The following is a 17,114-nucleotide window of genomic DNA, read 5'->3' as shown; positions in this document are numbered from 1 at the left end:
ATTCCAAAAATACCACTACCCTGGGCAGTAAACTCTGAATTTAACAGATTTTCAGAAATAGCACTGGTGGAGGTGGTAGCTTTCTCCGGCAGTTTTTCATAATAAAAATCTGCCCAACTCTAAATGACCTCCTTAGTTTGTAGTCTACTAAATATGAATACATCTTTCTGGGCAGGTTTTTCAACTTTTACATAATGAAATCGACTCTAAAAAGATATGGTCCCTTTCTTCATTGGAAAGTAGGTGTTGTGAGAAGCTGCTGAGGAATGTAATGGACCAATGGTGTATGGGCCACAGTGGTGCCAGCATTACCATCCATGGTCCCAGAATCTGGGCGGTATGAACATGTCCCTATACCTAGGCTCTTCTCCCTCAGCTACTATCGCGACTCATGTGTGGGGGCTGCCTAGGCATATCTGCAACATTACTGAAATGAACAAGAGCGTCACACCCCATCTAAACAAAAGCTGAACAGTCCTTGCAGAACTCTTTTCCATTGAGGCTGGTTGGATTTGACAGGATATTTACCTTTTTCAATATTTTCTTTAAATGCTTTGGCCCAGGGAGCAACAGCCCAGCCAGCCTCGGGGCAATTGCCCTCTTGCCCCCCCAATCCCCGCTTGCCCCTGAGAGCAGGACCCGGTAATCCTGTGCTGTAGTCTCCACCCCTATGAGTGAAGCTCTGGCCGTTCTAAGGAATCTGGGCACAGAGAAACGCACTTACCACACGGTGGAACACTAGCCCTTTGCCGGTGAGTAATGGTAGTGATCTCAAGATCTCTTCCTTTCGAATGGATTGTGTTCTCCCACATTTTCCTCATCTTATGATATCTTAGTTTCCAGATTCAGCTGCTTCTGAAGTTGCTTCAGTTCTGTTTTTCTGTGACTGATTGCTTTGTGAATTACGGTGCGCTTCAGTTTTCTTCTAAAACGTTTTGAAAATGGCCTCATTTTCAGCTCTGAATACTCCGAAGACGGGGTTAAAAAGTGGCTAAAATACGGCACCAAAATGTCCATCACAGACCCTGCATCTGGTGCCAGGGCGTCGAGCATGTTAACGCCAACTGTCTATCCTGTCAGTCGATGACTGGTAAGGCCGTAAAAGAGCACAAAGCAAAACTATCGATTGGTAGGATTGTCTCCAAATCCCTGTCCACTCCTTCGAAATGTGGGTCATCCCCCGATTCGAGAGATTCCTCTACTCATAAAAAAATAATCAAAAAAGAGCTCCCACTCCAGGAGCAGACACTCTTCATAAAAGAAATGAAAGAGAAGAAATGACATCACTTTCTTCTTCTTCCAATGAAAGGAGCCCAATTAAATCCTCCTCCAAAGATAAGTGGGAGGAAGAAAATTGTTAAAACCTTCGAGGAACGGGCCTCAACCTCCAGGAAACATATGAAAAGTGGCCATGCTACAATCGATGACAAGTGTAAGGCCAAGGCAAAATCGTTTGAGCCCGGATCATAAGTCTTAGACTTCTCTATAGTCTTCGAGTACTTGACGAGAAATCGTCATAGAAACCGTCGAGTTGCTGGTAGAGTCCCTCGAAGCGCAAAGTCAAGTCGTCGATTCCATCAATGCCACTGATGACGCTGATACAAAAAACATTGACACTGACTGTACATTCATTGATGCCTTTGTCTCTAAAAAGTCAGGAAAAGGTTTTTAAACCTCTCCCAAAAACCTCCTGTCAATATATGAGGGATATGAAACCCCTCCATATGGTCTTCAATTGGATACCTCCAGTATTCATAAGAAAACGAATGTCCCTGAATGTTTCATTTTTAGAAGAGGCCAGAGCTAGAGAACTATGACACCTTACAGACAGCTAGTTGAGTAGACACCCCCTCGACCCCCCCCCCCCCGAGCTATATTTTGATAAATCTGACCCTGCTGATCATGCAGAGGCATCATACAGAAGCCTAATGTCCAGAGTGGTAGAATTCCTATAATGGAGTAGATCAGCTCCTGCATTTGAACAAGACGACCTTACATATAAATTAGACAAATGTCCTCAATATGACCCTATACTACTTTTTCATGCGGCTCTCCAAAAAAGGGTCCAGCCCTGCAGTAAACACAAATCTGACAAAGAAATACAGGCCATCCAGTAGCGACCCTGGCTACCTGTCAATGCTTCTGACTCTGAAAGTCCAGTAGTGCAAGCAGCCACATCTGCCTCCAAACAAGCTGCATACCCAACCATACCCCCTGATGAGGATGACCAACGCATTGACTTTTAGGCAAAGAAAGTCCTTTCTGCTAGCCGCATTTCTTTAAAGTCTGCTAATCCTACATGTGTTCTTGCAAAGTTCACACTCTCACATTCACCCTGTGGGACTGCATAGCGATGGCGTCTGATCACATCCCTGAATGTGAGAAAAGAGCAGGCTTCATGAACCTGATAAGGGATGGCAAGGAGGCCATGCGTGAGCCTCTGCAATCAGGTCAAGACACTCCTGACAGCAAGCACTGTCATACGCAGATTTGCGTGGTTGTGGAAGTCGGGATTTGCACCTGATGTACAATCCAGACTCCTTAACATGCCTTTTGACGGCGCCCATTTATCCGGAAATAAGGCTGACGAAAGCCTTGAAAAGCTGCAGAACTCAAATGAGGCGGCCAAGTCCTTAGGTGCCGCCGTCAGGCAGCCACAGCCTTTTCACCCCAGCAGATCATCTTGGAGGGGTAGGTCTTTTTGCTACTCAGTTGGAACTGCTAGAGACAGGCTGGTCAAAGAGGACCGAGAAGATTCTCTCATGATGGACAAAGGAGAGGTGCAAAGCCTGCTTAGACAGCAGCATCTATACCATCTGCCACTGCTTCAGCCACCCCAAAACCGACCTGAGGTCTTGACTCACGATACCCTGGTGGGAGGCTGACTGTCACAGCATCTGAAAGAATGGGGAGATATTACTTCGGATGCATGGGCACTGGAAACAGTAGCCAGGGTTACTGCCTCTCCTTTATACACAGAACTCGGGACCATCCACCGGGAAGTCATTCGTTAAATGTTCCAGATCTATTCCTGTTGCAGGAAATGTTGCCCCGGAGAGAGAGAAAGGTGGTATAGAACCAGTACTAGTGATGGAGAGGAACAGAGGATGGTATACTCCCTGTTTGCTAATACCAAGAAGGACGGAGGGCTGAGACCGATCTTGGACTGGATTCTTTGTGCGAGCACTGCCAGCAACAGTATCCAGTTGCCTATTCACTTGCGTATAGTCTGGAGTGAGCTGAAGTTATTAGTTGAAGCTTTAAAAAGGGAACACTTACTCTACTTACTCTATGCACTCACTCTATCATAATTGTCCTTGGATCTAGTATAGCAACAATGTTTGTCTCTTCCCCTTTCCCATACTTGTTATTTTTCCTCTCCTCTCCTCTCCTCCCACCTCCCGCACTATCTGAAATGTTGTCAGGCCTAGTACAATAGTCGCTTGTTTTGCTCCTCTCCTTCTTTCTCCTCCCTTTCTCCCTCACCTCTTTTAAATCTCCGGCTGTACCATAAATGTTGTCAGGCCTAGTACAGTAGTCACCTGTCTGTTCCCATTTCCTTCCCACCCCCTCCCTTCCTTATCTGTGTCTTAGCACTTGCACCATCTGAAATGTTGCTAGGCGGAGTATGATAGTTATTTTCACATTCTTATTGTTCATGGCCTGTAAGAAGGCCATTGTATTTTCCCTTTCTTCCCTCCCCGAAGTGCTTTGAAACACATTGTGTATAGGCGCTATATTAATAAACTATCATAGCATACTTGAACAAGTTCCTCAGGAAGAACAAGTTGAAGAACTTGAGAATCAACTCGCTAATGGGAAACAAGCAGCGGATTCAGTCGGAGGTTAGAGGGGGTTTCCCTGGACACCTCTACATGCGCTCTGGGGCGACTTTCAGAAATAAGGTAAGAACCTACCCTTTTCCCCCCACAGTACCTTGGTTTGGAAGAAAATGTTTGATGGATGCTCTAAGTTACAGCTCTGGACCCCGACCTCTGATTCCTCTCTTTTATGATGAAAGGCAGGACAATGGACCGGGTCTTCCAGCAGCAGTCCCGACCGAGGATCTGTGGCATGGCTTTCATAAACTTCTCTGGTCAGTCTGCGGTTTTGGCGCCTTTTCTGCAGCACCAACACAGGATGCGATTCGCCCGGTCATTCTTCTTCGCTTCCTGCAGTCCCACACTTTGATGAGGTGTCTGGGCGAGTTGGAACAAATCTCTGGAGTGCCCTTGAGGGCTGAGCAAAGATTTGGACGGATTTGGCCTTTCCACGACGATGCGCTCGAACTGGGCAGCAGGTGTCCTGGTATTGGGGTTCTGCAGCTCTGGAAACTCAAAGGACCTCGGCAGATGGCTCAAATCAAAGTTCGTCTTGGGACAGGTTGTTCCCATCAGTCAAAGGGAAAGAGTTGTCCTCTTAGTTCCTCTGCCGCACAGAAAATGGGGTCAGGACAGCAGTGGTCGCTTCACGGTGCTGCATAGGGTCTGCAGGCATCTCTGGTAGTCTTCTTTGGTTAGTTCAGCTTCCAGTGGTCAACTTGCTTTCCACTCCAGGAGCCTCACCTTTTATACAGTTCCAGCACACACTTGTCTGCAGTCTCTCTCTGCAATTTACAGAAAAGGGGCGTTTGGCTGTCCAATCAGGGCAGCCAGGCCCCCAGTGGGAGCTGGTTCTGTTCAGGCACTCTGGCAGACAAAGGACAGGGGATGTGGAAAACACCTACCCCACTTCCTGCCTTCCCAGACACTCTGGAGCCTTTGCGGTGACACCCAAGGGTTTCTGCTACAGGCAAAACACACACACAGGCCTCCTCCCAGAATGGGAGAAAAAGGGCTAACAAAGAGCCACCACATTACTAATGGCAAAACAAGTAGGGAGGTCTCAAGTTGGTACTTGGGTGCCCCTATTGTGCACTACCAAGGGTATGGACATAGCCTGCGATAGAAAAATCACACAATAGCTGGTAGAACAAGTCCACTGCCACTAGCCATAACTAGGAGATAGTCACATAGACAAAAAAGTCACAGGAGCAGAGAGAAGGGGTTGGGAGGTACTAGTTATCCTTTTGGCACTCCACATAAGGTGGTGTGTGCGCCAATCTCTCAGACTATAACGTTTTAGGAACTGTAGTTACTTTAGGATAAAGAAAATAATCTCAAAGGAGGACCCTAAGGATCCTCAGCAACACTCTCCATAAGGAGCTTTGTGCTGCAATAGTACAAAACAGATACCTTAAAGAGTTATCGAGGAAAATAGACGGATCGGATCAAGACTGGACTATTACAATGCCCTCCTTGCAGGGAACCCCAACAAAAACTTGAGTAAACTCCAACTCGTTCAAAATATTGCCCTCAGGGCGGCCACAGGAACCTCAAGAAAGACCATATTTCAGAAGTGAGAAGGCAGACTCACTGGCTCCCTGTCAAGGAGAGAATTATCTTTAAAACCCTATCCCCCACGCATAAATGCCTCCATGATCTGGCACTTCCATACTTGGCCCAAAGAATTGTCAAGCACACCTCTTCCAGGCCCCTAAGGAAAGACTACCAACATGATCACCACGCCCAAGACAAGAAGAATCCTTGCTGGGGGCTCCAGCTTCCCCACTATGGCCGCGTCGCACAGGAATGCTCTTCCCACTCACCTACGTATGATTGACTCCCACTTAGCATTCTGCAAAGCTATGAAGACTACTCTTTTTGTCTAAATCAGAACGCCTTCTTACAAGATTACAATTCTGCCTTCCATGTATGCATTACAAGTATGCTTTCCATGTAATGCATCTTCACCTCTGTCTTCTTACCTATGTTATATAATCAAACATGTTTATCTTTGTCATTGCTTCCACTGAATCAAGTCTACTTACATCTTCATGTAACAGCGCTTCAATGCCTATGGGCTGCAAGTGCAAATAAATAAATAATTATACAGAGCCCATAAGAATGAATGAGTGGAAAAAGGCTCCACTAATTCAGGATTTCAGAAAAAGGTCCAGAAGTCCATCAAAAAGTGCTGGGGGTCTCACTAGGAGAAGGGATGAAGCATAAACATGACAATTTCCCTAACATCCTCTGAGGATACAATCTTGGAAGAATGACTTTTTGGTTGCTATTTCCAAGACCTGGAGAGGAAGTGAATTTTAGGACCGGTCATGTAAGCCACATTTTACAGTTTTTACCCAAGGACGAGGTGACTCTGAATGTGCGTCCCCACCGTTCCTTACAAAGGTCATCTCAGAGTTCCACTTGTCGCAGACAATTGTTTGCCAGCTGTCTATCCTCCTCCTCTTACATCGAAGGAGGCAGAAAGGCTGCTTAGGCTCGACCCCAAAATAGCTTTGAGTTTTTACATTTATCCACTGGGATGAGTTTTTACATCCACAGGACAAGCCAATTCAGGCTGGAAGATCAGCTTTTCATTGGATATACCGGCCCGAAAAAGGGCAAAGAAATAACAAAGCAAGCCATCTCTGTATGGATAGTGCATTGTGTGTCTGAATGTGACACCAGAGCAGGTAAGGAAATCCATGAAGGCTTCAGGGCACATTCCACTAGAGGTGTGCCAGCTACCTCTGCTCTCCAAAGAGGGGTTCCAGATATGTCAGGCTGGAGCATTTTCCTCCATACACACGTTTGCTAAACACTAATGTCTGGAAACAGTATCTGCAAATTAGTTTAATTTCGGCAGGCCTTTCCTCCAACAAGTGGTGACATAATCGCCATGCAGTGTGCACCTTCCCTCCTCCGTAAGGGTTTTATTGTTAATGGAGTCTATTTAAGATGAGGAATCCGTGGGAGGACATAATCCATTAGAAGAACACATTGCTTACCCCTCCTAATGTTCTTTCTACTGGATGTTCCTCCCACAGATTCCTCATCGTCTACCCCACGGTTAAGGAGCTCCGTAATGATTATACAATGACTCCCCTTTAACGTTTCAACATTTACTTTTGTCTCTAATCCTGAACATGGCTGTGTAAGGGGAAAAATGACAACTGAGGTCACGGGGCGCCAAGGGCGCTATTTGTACTCTCATCAATGTCACTTCCTGTCACGAAGACGACTCGATGACCATCAACGCCTGTGTGCATGACACACCTTGCTGGGAATATGTTTTCAGATAGCTGCAAAGCAGGCAAATTAATGTCTATGATGAGGAATCTGTGGGAGGAACATCCAGTAAGAACAGTAGTATCAGGGGTAAGTAATGTGTTCTTATTGTGCCTTGTGTTTTGTGGGTCAACCACAGCAGATACATACATCCTAAATTGTCGATTAGCAGTAGGTCTTGTGTGACAGAGTTCAGGGCACACCCAGGCAAACATATTTTTTTGTGCTATCTTTGAAAGGTTTTGTTCAAATACTTAACAAATATCAGGTCTTTGTCCAGGTTCTTAGCCCACTTCATCTACGAACTATACCCTATTGAAGCGATACCACAAAGTCTTAATTCAACTGCAAGCTATTAACTAGCATTGAAATGGGGTATGGACAGTCCCTTCCCCTCTGAATCTGGGGTCTGAACCTGCTCATTGCAAGGACTTGCTGCAGCCTCTTTCAGAAAGAGCATCAAAGCAAACCCATTTACCCACACATAACCCAGCCTGTCCATCTCCCCTCCTACCACTTGTCTATCTCCCCTCCTACCACTTGTCTATCTTAATCTTTTCAACATATCCTGAAAACATTTTGCAACTTCTGTTTCACCTCCCACCTTTTTAACCTTTGAACCTTTTAAGGCATTCAGACACCCTTTGGGGAGGGCCAGAGCGGAACAAGACTTCCAAAGAAATAAGGAAGAATGTTTTCTCTGCTCACCTATGTGAGCTCACTGCTCTTTTTGCCTATTCTTTATGATGCTCTGACCATGAAAGTAGGTTCCATTATCTTGGTGCCTAACTCTGTCTGTGGCATCTTTTGGACTCTTGAAAACCCATCAGTGGACCTCTGTCTCTCTCCTGGCCAGAAGGGACTGCCAAGGGCTCCTTTTAGCTTGTGCAGGTGGGGACAGCTGAATCCTTTCTTGAGGAGATGTTTTTCGTTACTCTACTGCTTGGTTACCTTTGTTTTTTTACCGCTGCAGCCAAGCATTACATTCTTCTGACATTTGGCATGGCTATTGCTTGTGTTGGGGAGGAGCGGAAGGATGGGTAGGTAGGGGTGGAGCGGATGGAGAGTGGTAGGGAGTTCCAGTGTAAGGGGGCCAAGAGTTGGAAGGAAGTGGAAGCATGAGGAGGCACATGGGGCAGGGGGGTACAGTGAGAAGGTAGAGGTCTGCTGAGCGGTGAGAGCGGGAGCGGGAGTAGAATGAGGAGGAAAGAAAGGTAGTGGGGGCAGGTCATGGAGAAATTTATACACAAGACAGAGGACTTGAAATGTCAGTTGTGAGAGGAAGGGAAGCCAGCCAAGTTGAGAGAGAGGAAGAAATAGTCTTGAGGGCTGGGAAGACATAGAGTATGAATAGAGGAGTGATAGATGGATTTTAGGGGAGTTAGGTGAGAGACAGGGAGTCCAAAGAGGAGAGTGGAGCAGTAGAAGAGGCTGGAGAAAATAAGGGAGGAGATTAGAAGTTTGGAAGCATGGAATGTAAGAGAGGAGCGGATCTTGCGGTTGTTGAAAAGGTGGTGCCGGCTGTAACGCTCACCTGATTCCCGTAGAGGCGCCGGTCTTGACTGGGCGTATACCGTATCTTCAAAGGTGATGTGTAACACACGGCTGGCTCTTTGGGCTGGACCTCTGTGCACTGTATGTCTGACTTGAAGGGTAAGATGTCTGCAGATAGAAAATATGGGATTAAGGAACTGGGTTATTGAAGGTCTCCCTTCTTCCCTTTCTCTTCTCCTGTAGAACCCCAAAGGTTAACGCTCTCACCTTAGGTAAGTGAATGCCGTGCTCTCCATCTGCCTCGGGGCAGGGTGCTGTAACCAGTTTCTTCACTGGATAAGGGGAGCAGGCCTCTTGACTTCAGAGGACTGCTGTCCGTCGTTTACTGCACGAACGGTAAGTTTCGAGTAATTCTAATGTCTTTAAAGTCTTTAGTAATGATGTTTTCTTGTTTTGCAGGGTTCCGGCGATGGCGGGTGACGGGCTGAAGTGAGTTGAAGATGGAGCCCGTGTGATGAATAGAAGCGCCTGGAAGCACGTAAGTAAGCGCTTGTTGCCTGCTTCACGATGCGCTCTAACTGTCTTTTTATTTTGCAGGTACAAGTTCGGAGCGGCTGCAGGGTGCCAGAATACCCACTGGGTTAGATGTGGAAAGGAGTAATGGCACGTGAGTATTAAAGTTCCCCAATGTCTTTAAACGCACCTTGTTTTGTCTTTCAGATGCGGGATGCAGCGCCGAAGGCCTCCGGAGCGTGCGAAGAGTTGGTAAGCTTTTGTCTTTCAGATGCCGGAATGCAGTGTGAAGACCTCCGGAGCGCACGAAGAGTAGGTAAGCCTTTGTCTTTCAGATGCCGGAATGCAGCGCGAGGCGTTGGTGACAGCCGATGGACCAGGTAAGTGAAGAGCTGTCACTGAAGCCCGTAATGCTAACCTGTTCTTTCTTGTCTTTATAGGTGTTGCTGAAGACTGGATTCAGGATGGTAAGCCTTTTTCCTTAGGCCCAGGATCAGATGCAGAAGACACGATGAGCGTTCTGCTGCAGAGGATGCAGAATAACGCAAAGCAAGATTCATCCATCGGGTGTGGTTTAAATAGCCTCCTGTAGTGCTTAGGTGTCTCCTTCCACAGCCACGCCTAGGTAAGAAAAGAGTTCCTGTTTTCCAGAAGAGTTCCAGTGTTCTGAATCTAGGGAGTGGCTCCTGCCCCACCCAACAGGAAAAGTAGTTCCAAACAGAAGAGGATCAGAGGCTCAACTGGCAGGCAAGTAAGCAGCATGGTCTGCTGCAGGTAAGTCCACCCAAGCATTATGAGCCCGGCGCTTCCAGCGCTGGGACTGGGCATATTTATGAGCCTGGTGCCACTGGCGCCAGGACTGGGTCCAAAAGGTCCCAATTGGGACTGGTGGCACTCGGAACCTGGGTTATGGATCTGCTTCCAAGGGAGTTGGGAAAACCCTGACCTTTTGGAAGCAGAGATCATGACACCGGCAGGCTCGAGAGGTTAGAGAGATGTGGTTGGAGAAGGAGTGAGAGGAGTCGAGATGGAGGCTGAGATTGCAGGCATGGGTAGATATGGGGAGGTTAGAAGGTGGAAAGTGGATGAAAGGAGGAAGGGAGGGGGAGAGGGTGTTAGGAGGGAAGAAAAGCACCTCAGTTCTGTCAGTATCGAGGGAAAGAAAGTGGGATGAAATCCAGTTGTTTATGGCCGTGAGGCAGAAAGAAAGTGTGGTGGTCAGATGTGAAGGAAGAGAAGGAAAGAAAGAGTTGGGTGTCATCAGCGTAGAAGTGGTGGGAGATGCTGAAAGAAGAGATGACTGGGGCGAGAAGGGAGGTATAGAGAGAGAAAAGAAAGGGTCCAAGTATGGATCCCTGAGGGGCGCCATAGTTCAGGGGGAGGCTGGAGGAGGTACGGGCGCCCCAGGAGACAGTGAATGATCTCTTAGAGAGGTAAGAGGAGAGCCAGGAGAGAACAGAGCATTTGAAGCCGAAGGAGGACAGAGTGCTAAGAAGTAAGGGGTGGTCTACAGTGTCAAACCAGAGAGGTCAAGGAGGATGAGAATTGAAGATTGCTTAGCGTAGCGAGCAGTGAGGAGAGAGTTGAGGACATAGGTGAGGGTGGTCTCGGTGTGTTTAGGGCGGAAACCAGATTGAGAAGAGGGGGGAGGAGGGAGTGGGATGAGACGAAGGCAGAAAGTTGAGAGTAGGCTAGGTGCTCGAGGAGTTTTGAGATGAAGGGGAGAAGAGAGATTGGTCTGAAGTTGGAGGCAAGAAGAGAGCTAGCAGGAGGTTTCTTCAGCATAAGAATTATGGTGGCGTGTTTGAAAGCTGAAGGAAAGGTGGATGAGGAGAAATATATATTGAAGAAGGTGGGTAGGTAAGGAATAAGGAGAGGGTAGATTTTGGGGATGAGGGAAGTGGGGATGAGGTCAGAGGGGGCAGCCGTTGGGTGAGTTTTGGACCGTAGAAGGGAGACACAGGTTGCGGTGATGGGAGAGAACATGGACAAGTTGGCAGATCTGGGAGGGTGAAGGAAGGAGAGAATGTTCCGGCGCAGAGGATTTTGGATGAGAAGAAGTTAGCGAAGTCAGAGGGAGAGAGGGGAGAGTTCGTGGAAGGGTCAAAGTAGGAGGGGAGAGAAGGCAAGAAAGGGCCTGGAAGATACGGCGGGGAAGGGACGCTTGTGAGTGGAGGAGGGTAGAATAGTAGGAGCGCTTGGCAGATGAGAGGCAAGAGTCATAGAGAGAGTGATATGAGAAATGAGAGGATTGATTAGTCAGAGAAGGGGATTTGAGCCAGCGTCATTCGAGACGATGAAGGAGGCGGCGCATGGACAGAAGGTGAGAAGAGTGGCAAAAATGTCGCCTATACAAACAATCGCGACAAAAATGCTGTGGTTTGACCCGGTAAAGGTGTGCCCCATTATACCATTTAAGATGAGCGGGGGTTGCAGGGGTATCACCGCTCCCCTTAAATGGTATAATGGGTCCGGGGGTGTCCCCCGCATCCTTTACATGGATTGCGGCGGAAAAACCACAGCATTTAGCGATATATTTTGTAACCACTGCAATTTTTGCTGCGATTTTAACACATGGAAACTTTGGGACTGTATCTGCAACCCTACAGTCCCCTGACTCGCTGCACTTATGAGCCACCTCAGCATTTACTAGCTCCTTTGCACTTCCCCTCTGCCCCCAGCACTTCTCTCCCCCGAGCCCCCCGTATTTGTCCTCCTTCTGTCTTCCCTTCCTTGTCTTGTCACACTAGAAACACTTGTGTACAGGCGTGTTATAAATTACTTATCTATCATATCATTGCTGAAACAATGATTTCAAGTTGCTGAACTCCATTTCTTTGCCTGGACGTCTTCAGTGGGATACCTTTTGACCACTGCTGTGCTCATTGTTCCTGTCTTCCATAGTCAGGGTCTTAGTTTGCTGACCTTGCCCATCTGGCTGAACGCAACCTTCCATGATGCTCCTCAAGCACTGCACTCTGCTGCTCCTCAACTATGTTACTCTGACTCCTTTTCTTGAAGAAATCTTCTCCGAGGTTTGTTAAGGCTACTGGAAGTGGTTGTTCTGTTACTCTGCTGCAGAATTCCAGTGCTGACACCTACCCATCCGGCGAACAAATACAATCTCTTTTACTGCTGCTCCTGGGGATACTTCTGAAGACTCTGAACCTGTTGTTCCCAGACATCTGCTTTGTTGGGATCTCCTGTTGGAGGTCCTTTCTCGTCTGAGGGATTTGTTCCATGCAGAGCTAGCCCATCCATAACTCAACTGTGACATTCTCTCCTAGTTGAGTCTAGTCATTTCTCACCTCTGCAGTCTTTCATCTTGGGGAGTGGGGAATGAACCTTAGTGACTGGACCTCACCCCTTGTCCCTCTAAAGATCTGATGTGGGCTGCACTTGTCAGTGGAGCCCCATTTGCAGCCTTCCTCCATACCTCCTTTTTAATAACCTTAGGCTATTAACTTCTTTCGGCAGACATAGGAGCAGACTGTGTTTGGGGTTGATGCGCTTGCTGAGGCTTCAGAGCCTAATGTAAAGCCAGTTTGGACTTTTTGGGCACTGAACTACATTTCATGTTCTTGTGAATTCACTATCTTGTATTTTTACGGCACTCATTGAATTCTGCCAACGAGCAAGAGGCTGCAGGGTAGGCACACATCCCCAATATAAAGGGTTAACCGGGAAGTCTATGGTGCAGAACAGGTGGGGCGGTGGCTTGCTTAGGCTGTCCTGGCGAGCTAGAAGGCGGCATGCTGGGCCGGAGACAAGTAGCACCAAATGGGGCATGGCTGGGCGAGGGCAACTGAGATGCCTCTTGGGTTTGGGCTGGGGTGGGAGTGGCGGTAGGCCTTCAGGATTTGAAACCCCCCCTGATTGAGAGAAAAACAATGTGTCTTTGGTTTGCCCGTTCCGGGTAACTCTTCAGCGTTGAAAAAAATGCTATTTTTGTTTTGCTGCACCCTCAGATGGATGACCTTAAGAGACAGCACTGAAAAATGAACTTGTGATTACCTTTCTTCTTCTTTCCTTGTATGTGCCTATATGGTATTGGGTCAATAGACCTTTTTATAAAAAAAACAAAACCAAAAAAAGAAACGATTTAGAAAGACTGCTCTGTGACCACTCAGAGCGGTCTTTCTAAATTGAACTGTCGGCCCCTGCGATGCGAAAGAGTGCGCGCAGGGGCAGACAGGCACGCCAGGACCAGGAAGCAGCCATGAGGGAGATCAGGTAAGCTTGTTGGTTTGTTGTGTAAGTGTGTGTGTGTGCATTTGGGGGGGGCTTGAGTGGAGGGAGGTGGCGGGGGCTGAGAGAGGGGAGTTTGGGGGGTGAAACCCCCTAGTTTTACTATAAACATGAAGGTGTGGTGGGGGTGGGTGATGTCATTATTTCTATGTTTGTAGGCCGCCTAAAATCGGGCAAAAATAATCAGTCGTTTGGATAGGCGACCTACAAAAATCTAAATGACATGGAACCGGATATATGCTTTAAAGGATGATGATCCCATCTGCACAACGTTTCTTCTTGGATTTTATTTCCCTAACTTCTCACCAAAACCGTGCTTTGTGCTAGCTCTCAGAAGTTAATTGTGGCTCATGTTTTTGCTGTATATCATGGCAGCTCTTTAATCCTAAAAAATGGGTCTGTGGTCATGTCTGAAGGGAAGACTTTTTATTTTTTATTTAATGCATCAAATATTGCAATAATTTCTCCGCGCTTGATAGTAGTATTCACAAACTACTTATTGCCACTATACAAATCCATATGCAGATAGCGCAAATGATTATAGTCCACACTGTGTGTTCAATCTGATATCTTTGTTGAAATTATACGGTTCATAAACTTGATCACCAATAGCCGACACGTGTTTCGACCGTTGTGGTCGTTCTCAGAAAGTATTGCAATATTTGATTCATTTTCACTACTGTGTGAACCTCTGTGGATGGTTCTCAGATTGCGAGACTCACGCTGCTGATGTTTAGCTTGTGCTAATTCTGTTAATAGGTTGAACAGCCCACGGATTCGAGTATCAATCCACAGTAATTTCAAGTTTTTTTTTTTTAACCTGGAATTCTGCAATCAATCCCTATAATAGGCCTATAAGAGTCCTGCAATATCCTTTGATAAATGTCTTGGAGATATGCCTCTTCACCCCTATTTCTGATGATGTACAGGACGCGCTAATGTGGGATTTAGTTATTCTTGCCCTGCTTCTTACTGTTTTTCCAACACCTTCCTCTAAAGTCTTCACTGTTATCACTAGCTTGGCACAACTGTGTGCATGATCTGCCCCTGTTACCTCAAATCATCTGCTCTGTCTTCTAAGGCCATGGCCGCCCTAGCTATTTCCAAGAAAGATTTTGTCATGTCTCTTTTACATGACAGTATTTCTTACTTGACTTCTTTAAGGATGAGCCTTTGGTGGCTGGTACCCAAAGCTCTACCTTAGCTGCAAGCTCTCTTGTCCTTCAAGATCAGTTTCTTGTGACAACAAGAGATCGTTTTACAACTGAATTACTGAACATTTTATTTCTCTTTTCGACTATTGTGGAAGAGGGACATAGAAACCCTCTTGGTTGAAGTGCTCAAGGCTCGCCTTCACCTTTGTATGTTCCCCGATTATGCTACTGATGGAGACCAAATATGACTCTCCCAGGCATCTTCACCCTTGGTCCATGTAGTAATCTGTGAGAAAATATGTGGCTGCCAGGATCTTGAAGATGGGGTTTGTCGCCCCTATCTTCCCCCCCTCGTTTCTGTCGACCTGTCTAGTCTTTGCTCTCCAAATATGGAGACCTGCACTCCAGCTTGGCTCCCAAGCACTCTTTCCCATAACTACATCCAATAACTACAGCAACCTCCTAGACAGCAAAGGGGATGATCTTAGTGTATGTGCTGCCTGCCTCATTGTCTGGGACCAGATATCGGCGCAAAGGAGCCCCTAAGCAGATGTATCAACCGCTGGCTTGCTCCGAAAGCCGCAAGGCCACACTACTCTGAGAAGAGTTCTCGTAGCACCATCCCACACCATGCACATTCACCCCTCTGTTTCTCCAGAAGTCCAGCTATGAAAATAATTGGGCAACACCAGCTCAACTCCTCTGTCTGGTATTTCCCTGATTACACACACAATTTGTACCTACTGTAAATTGCTGGTTTCCATTTTATTGCTCTAACCAAAACGAGTGTGGCATGAACTCCATCTTCGAAATCTGGTTATATCTGGAACTTGCGACTGTTTTATGCTTGCAGTGCATCTTTCATGTGACTTTCTACCCATTATTTCCCTATTGGTTCGGTACCTTATGGTGTATAATACACAGAGACGTTTCTTTTCCCCCTTGAGCCCATGCATCCAAGCTTGAACCAGCATGGCCACAAATTTGTTTTCTTAGTTCACAGCATCTAGACAGTATTGGGCCAGCAGGGCAGAGAGGTGATTCTACATTTGACTTTTGTATGTTACATCTGTTGATTTTAAATTAAGTAATAAGTGAAAAGGGAGGATTCCATTTGTCGAATTGAGGTGATTCTTTGGGACCTATACAGGTAGGTGTTATTTCAGATGAGTACTGCCATTTTATCAGTTAGCCATCTTATGATATTCACAAGGGATTATATCTGGGTAGCAGGATATTTCAATGGGACTAATATTGAGAGGGACAAGACTGGTTTAGGAGTGGTAGCAAGGATAAGAGGACCTCTTGTCTGGTTTATGAGAATGAAGTGCAAACCATGTAGTCCCTCTACAGTCAGGCACAAATAAGCAGGGTACAGAGATGATTTTTGTGCGTTTTCCTAGTAAGGTCTGGAGTATTTTATCAGAGGAGAATTATAAAACCATTTTATAAACCATTATAAAATCTTCCTTACGGATTTGCTCTGACTAATTGAGGCAGTCTGGTACCTTACCTGAGCCGAAGGATCGGTGTGGTGGTGCTCATGCTTTTGAGAAGTGGATTACCTGAGGTAGTCATTGACCAGAATTCCTGCAAGTTTGTCCTCTTGCACCTCGAGCCCCATTTTCATCTGAATGGAAATCTAATTTCTGTTTGATAAGATTTTAAAGCCTTGCTAAGGTCTTCCAAAGGCTACTCATTCTTAATTGCCAGTATATTCTTTCAGGCAGATATATTGAATGTCATCGAACAGTTTTATTCCCTCACTTAATCTTGAACTGTTTGGGAGATGTCTTGTTGTCGGGTGGAGAGATGTCTCGCTTTACTTTTCCCACTTTTTGAAAGGCATTGTGGCATTTCTGCATTGGGGTGCAAACTGTGTGAGGAGGAGTAGCTTTACAGAGAATTATAACATTTCTTAGGAACTAGCCATTGTGATTACGTTAATGTTACCTCTCATTCAAATGCTTTTCAATAGGTTTTACTGTTCTTTCACGTGAAAGGATTCAACAATACCAGGTATAAATTCATTTGAGTTAATGGGATATGTTAACACACATTTTGTTTTCATTGATTTGACTTTGCATCTGTGTGCTGATGCCACCCTGCTACACGGGGTAGGCACCATGTATTTGCCCACTGATTTTGACCTTGCATCTATGTGCTGCTGCCACCCTGCAACAAGGGGTCAGGCTCAATGGATGTAATCACCATGTACTTCTATTGTTCACTTGGCGTATATGCATTTCCCTTGTACATTCCATGATGCAAGTCACGTCTTACGCTTCCTTTCTGTAACCTGAAGCACTTACTGTAACCGTATTCTTAAATGAAAGCGCCTAGATACCCCTGAGATTTGCGCGCTATATAAGTGTCAAAATAATAATAAATAATGTTGTAAAAACATGTTTGTTAAACTGAGCTCATTGACTCTTATTTTATGAATGAACTGTCTAGCTGAAGTGGTGAAAGAAGAACCTTTCAGTGGGAGCCCCCCAAGGCCACAGCCCCGAGGTCCAAGAACTCCCCCGGGCCCTCCCCCTCCTGATGATGATGAAGAGGAGCCTATGCCAGTGGAAGGTAAGACCTATGA

General features: G+C 46.3%; 1 protein-coding gene across 1 annotated transcript in view; it reads left to right on the top strand.

Annotated features, from left to right (window-relative positions):
* Positions 1 to 17,114, top strand: part of VIRMA (vir like m6A methyltransferase associated) — a 1,848,046-nt gene that overhangs the window by 354,675 nt on the left and 1,476,257 nt on the right. Inside the window, exon 7 of the mRNA XM_069621370.1 lies at positions 16,979 to 17,101. Coding sequence (XP_069477471.1) covers positions 16,979 to 17,101 — 123 coding nt within the window. The remainder of the gene's footprint in view (positions 1 to 16,978; positions 17,102 to 17,114) is intronic.

The sequence above is a fragment of the Ambystoma mexicanum genome, chromosome 5q, assembly GCF_040938575.1.
Source record: "Ambystoma mexicanum isolate Mex_15411 chromosome 5q, UKY_AmexF1_1, whole genome shotgun sequence".
Lineage (NCBI taxonomy): Eukaryota > Metazoa > Chordata > Amphibia > Caudata > Ambystomatidae > Ambystoma > Ambystoma mexicanum.
The sequence above is the reverse complement of the archived record's forward strand: the minus strand, read 5'-3'. Positions and strand labels throughout refer to the sequence as shown.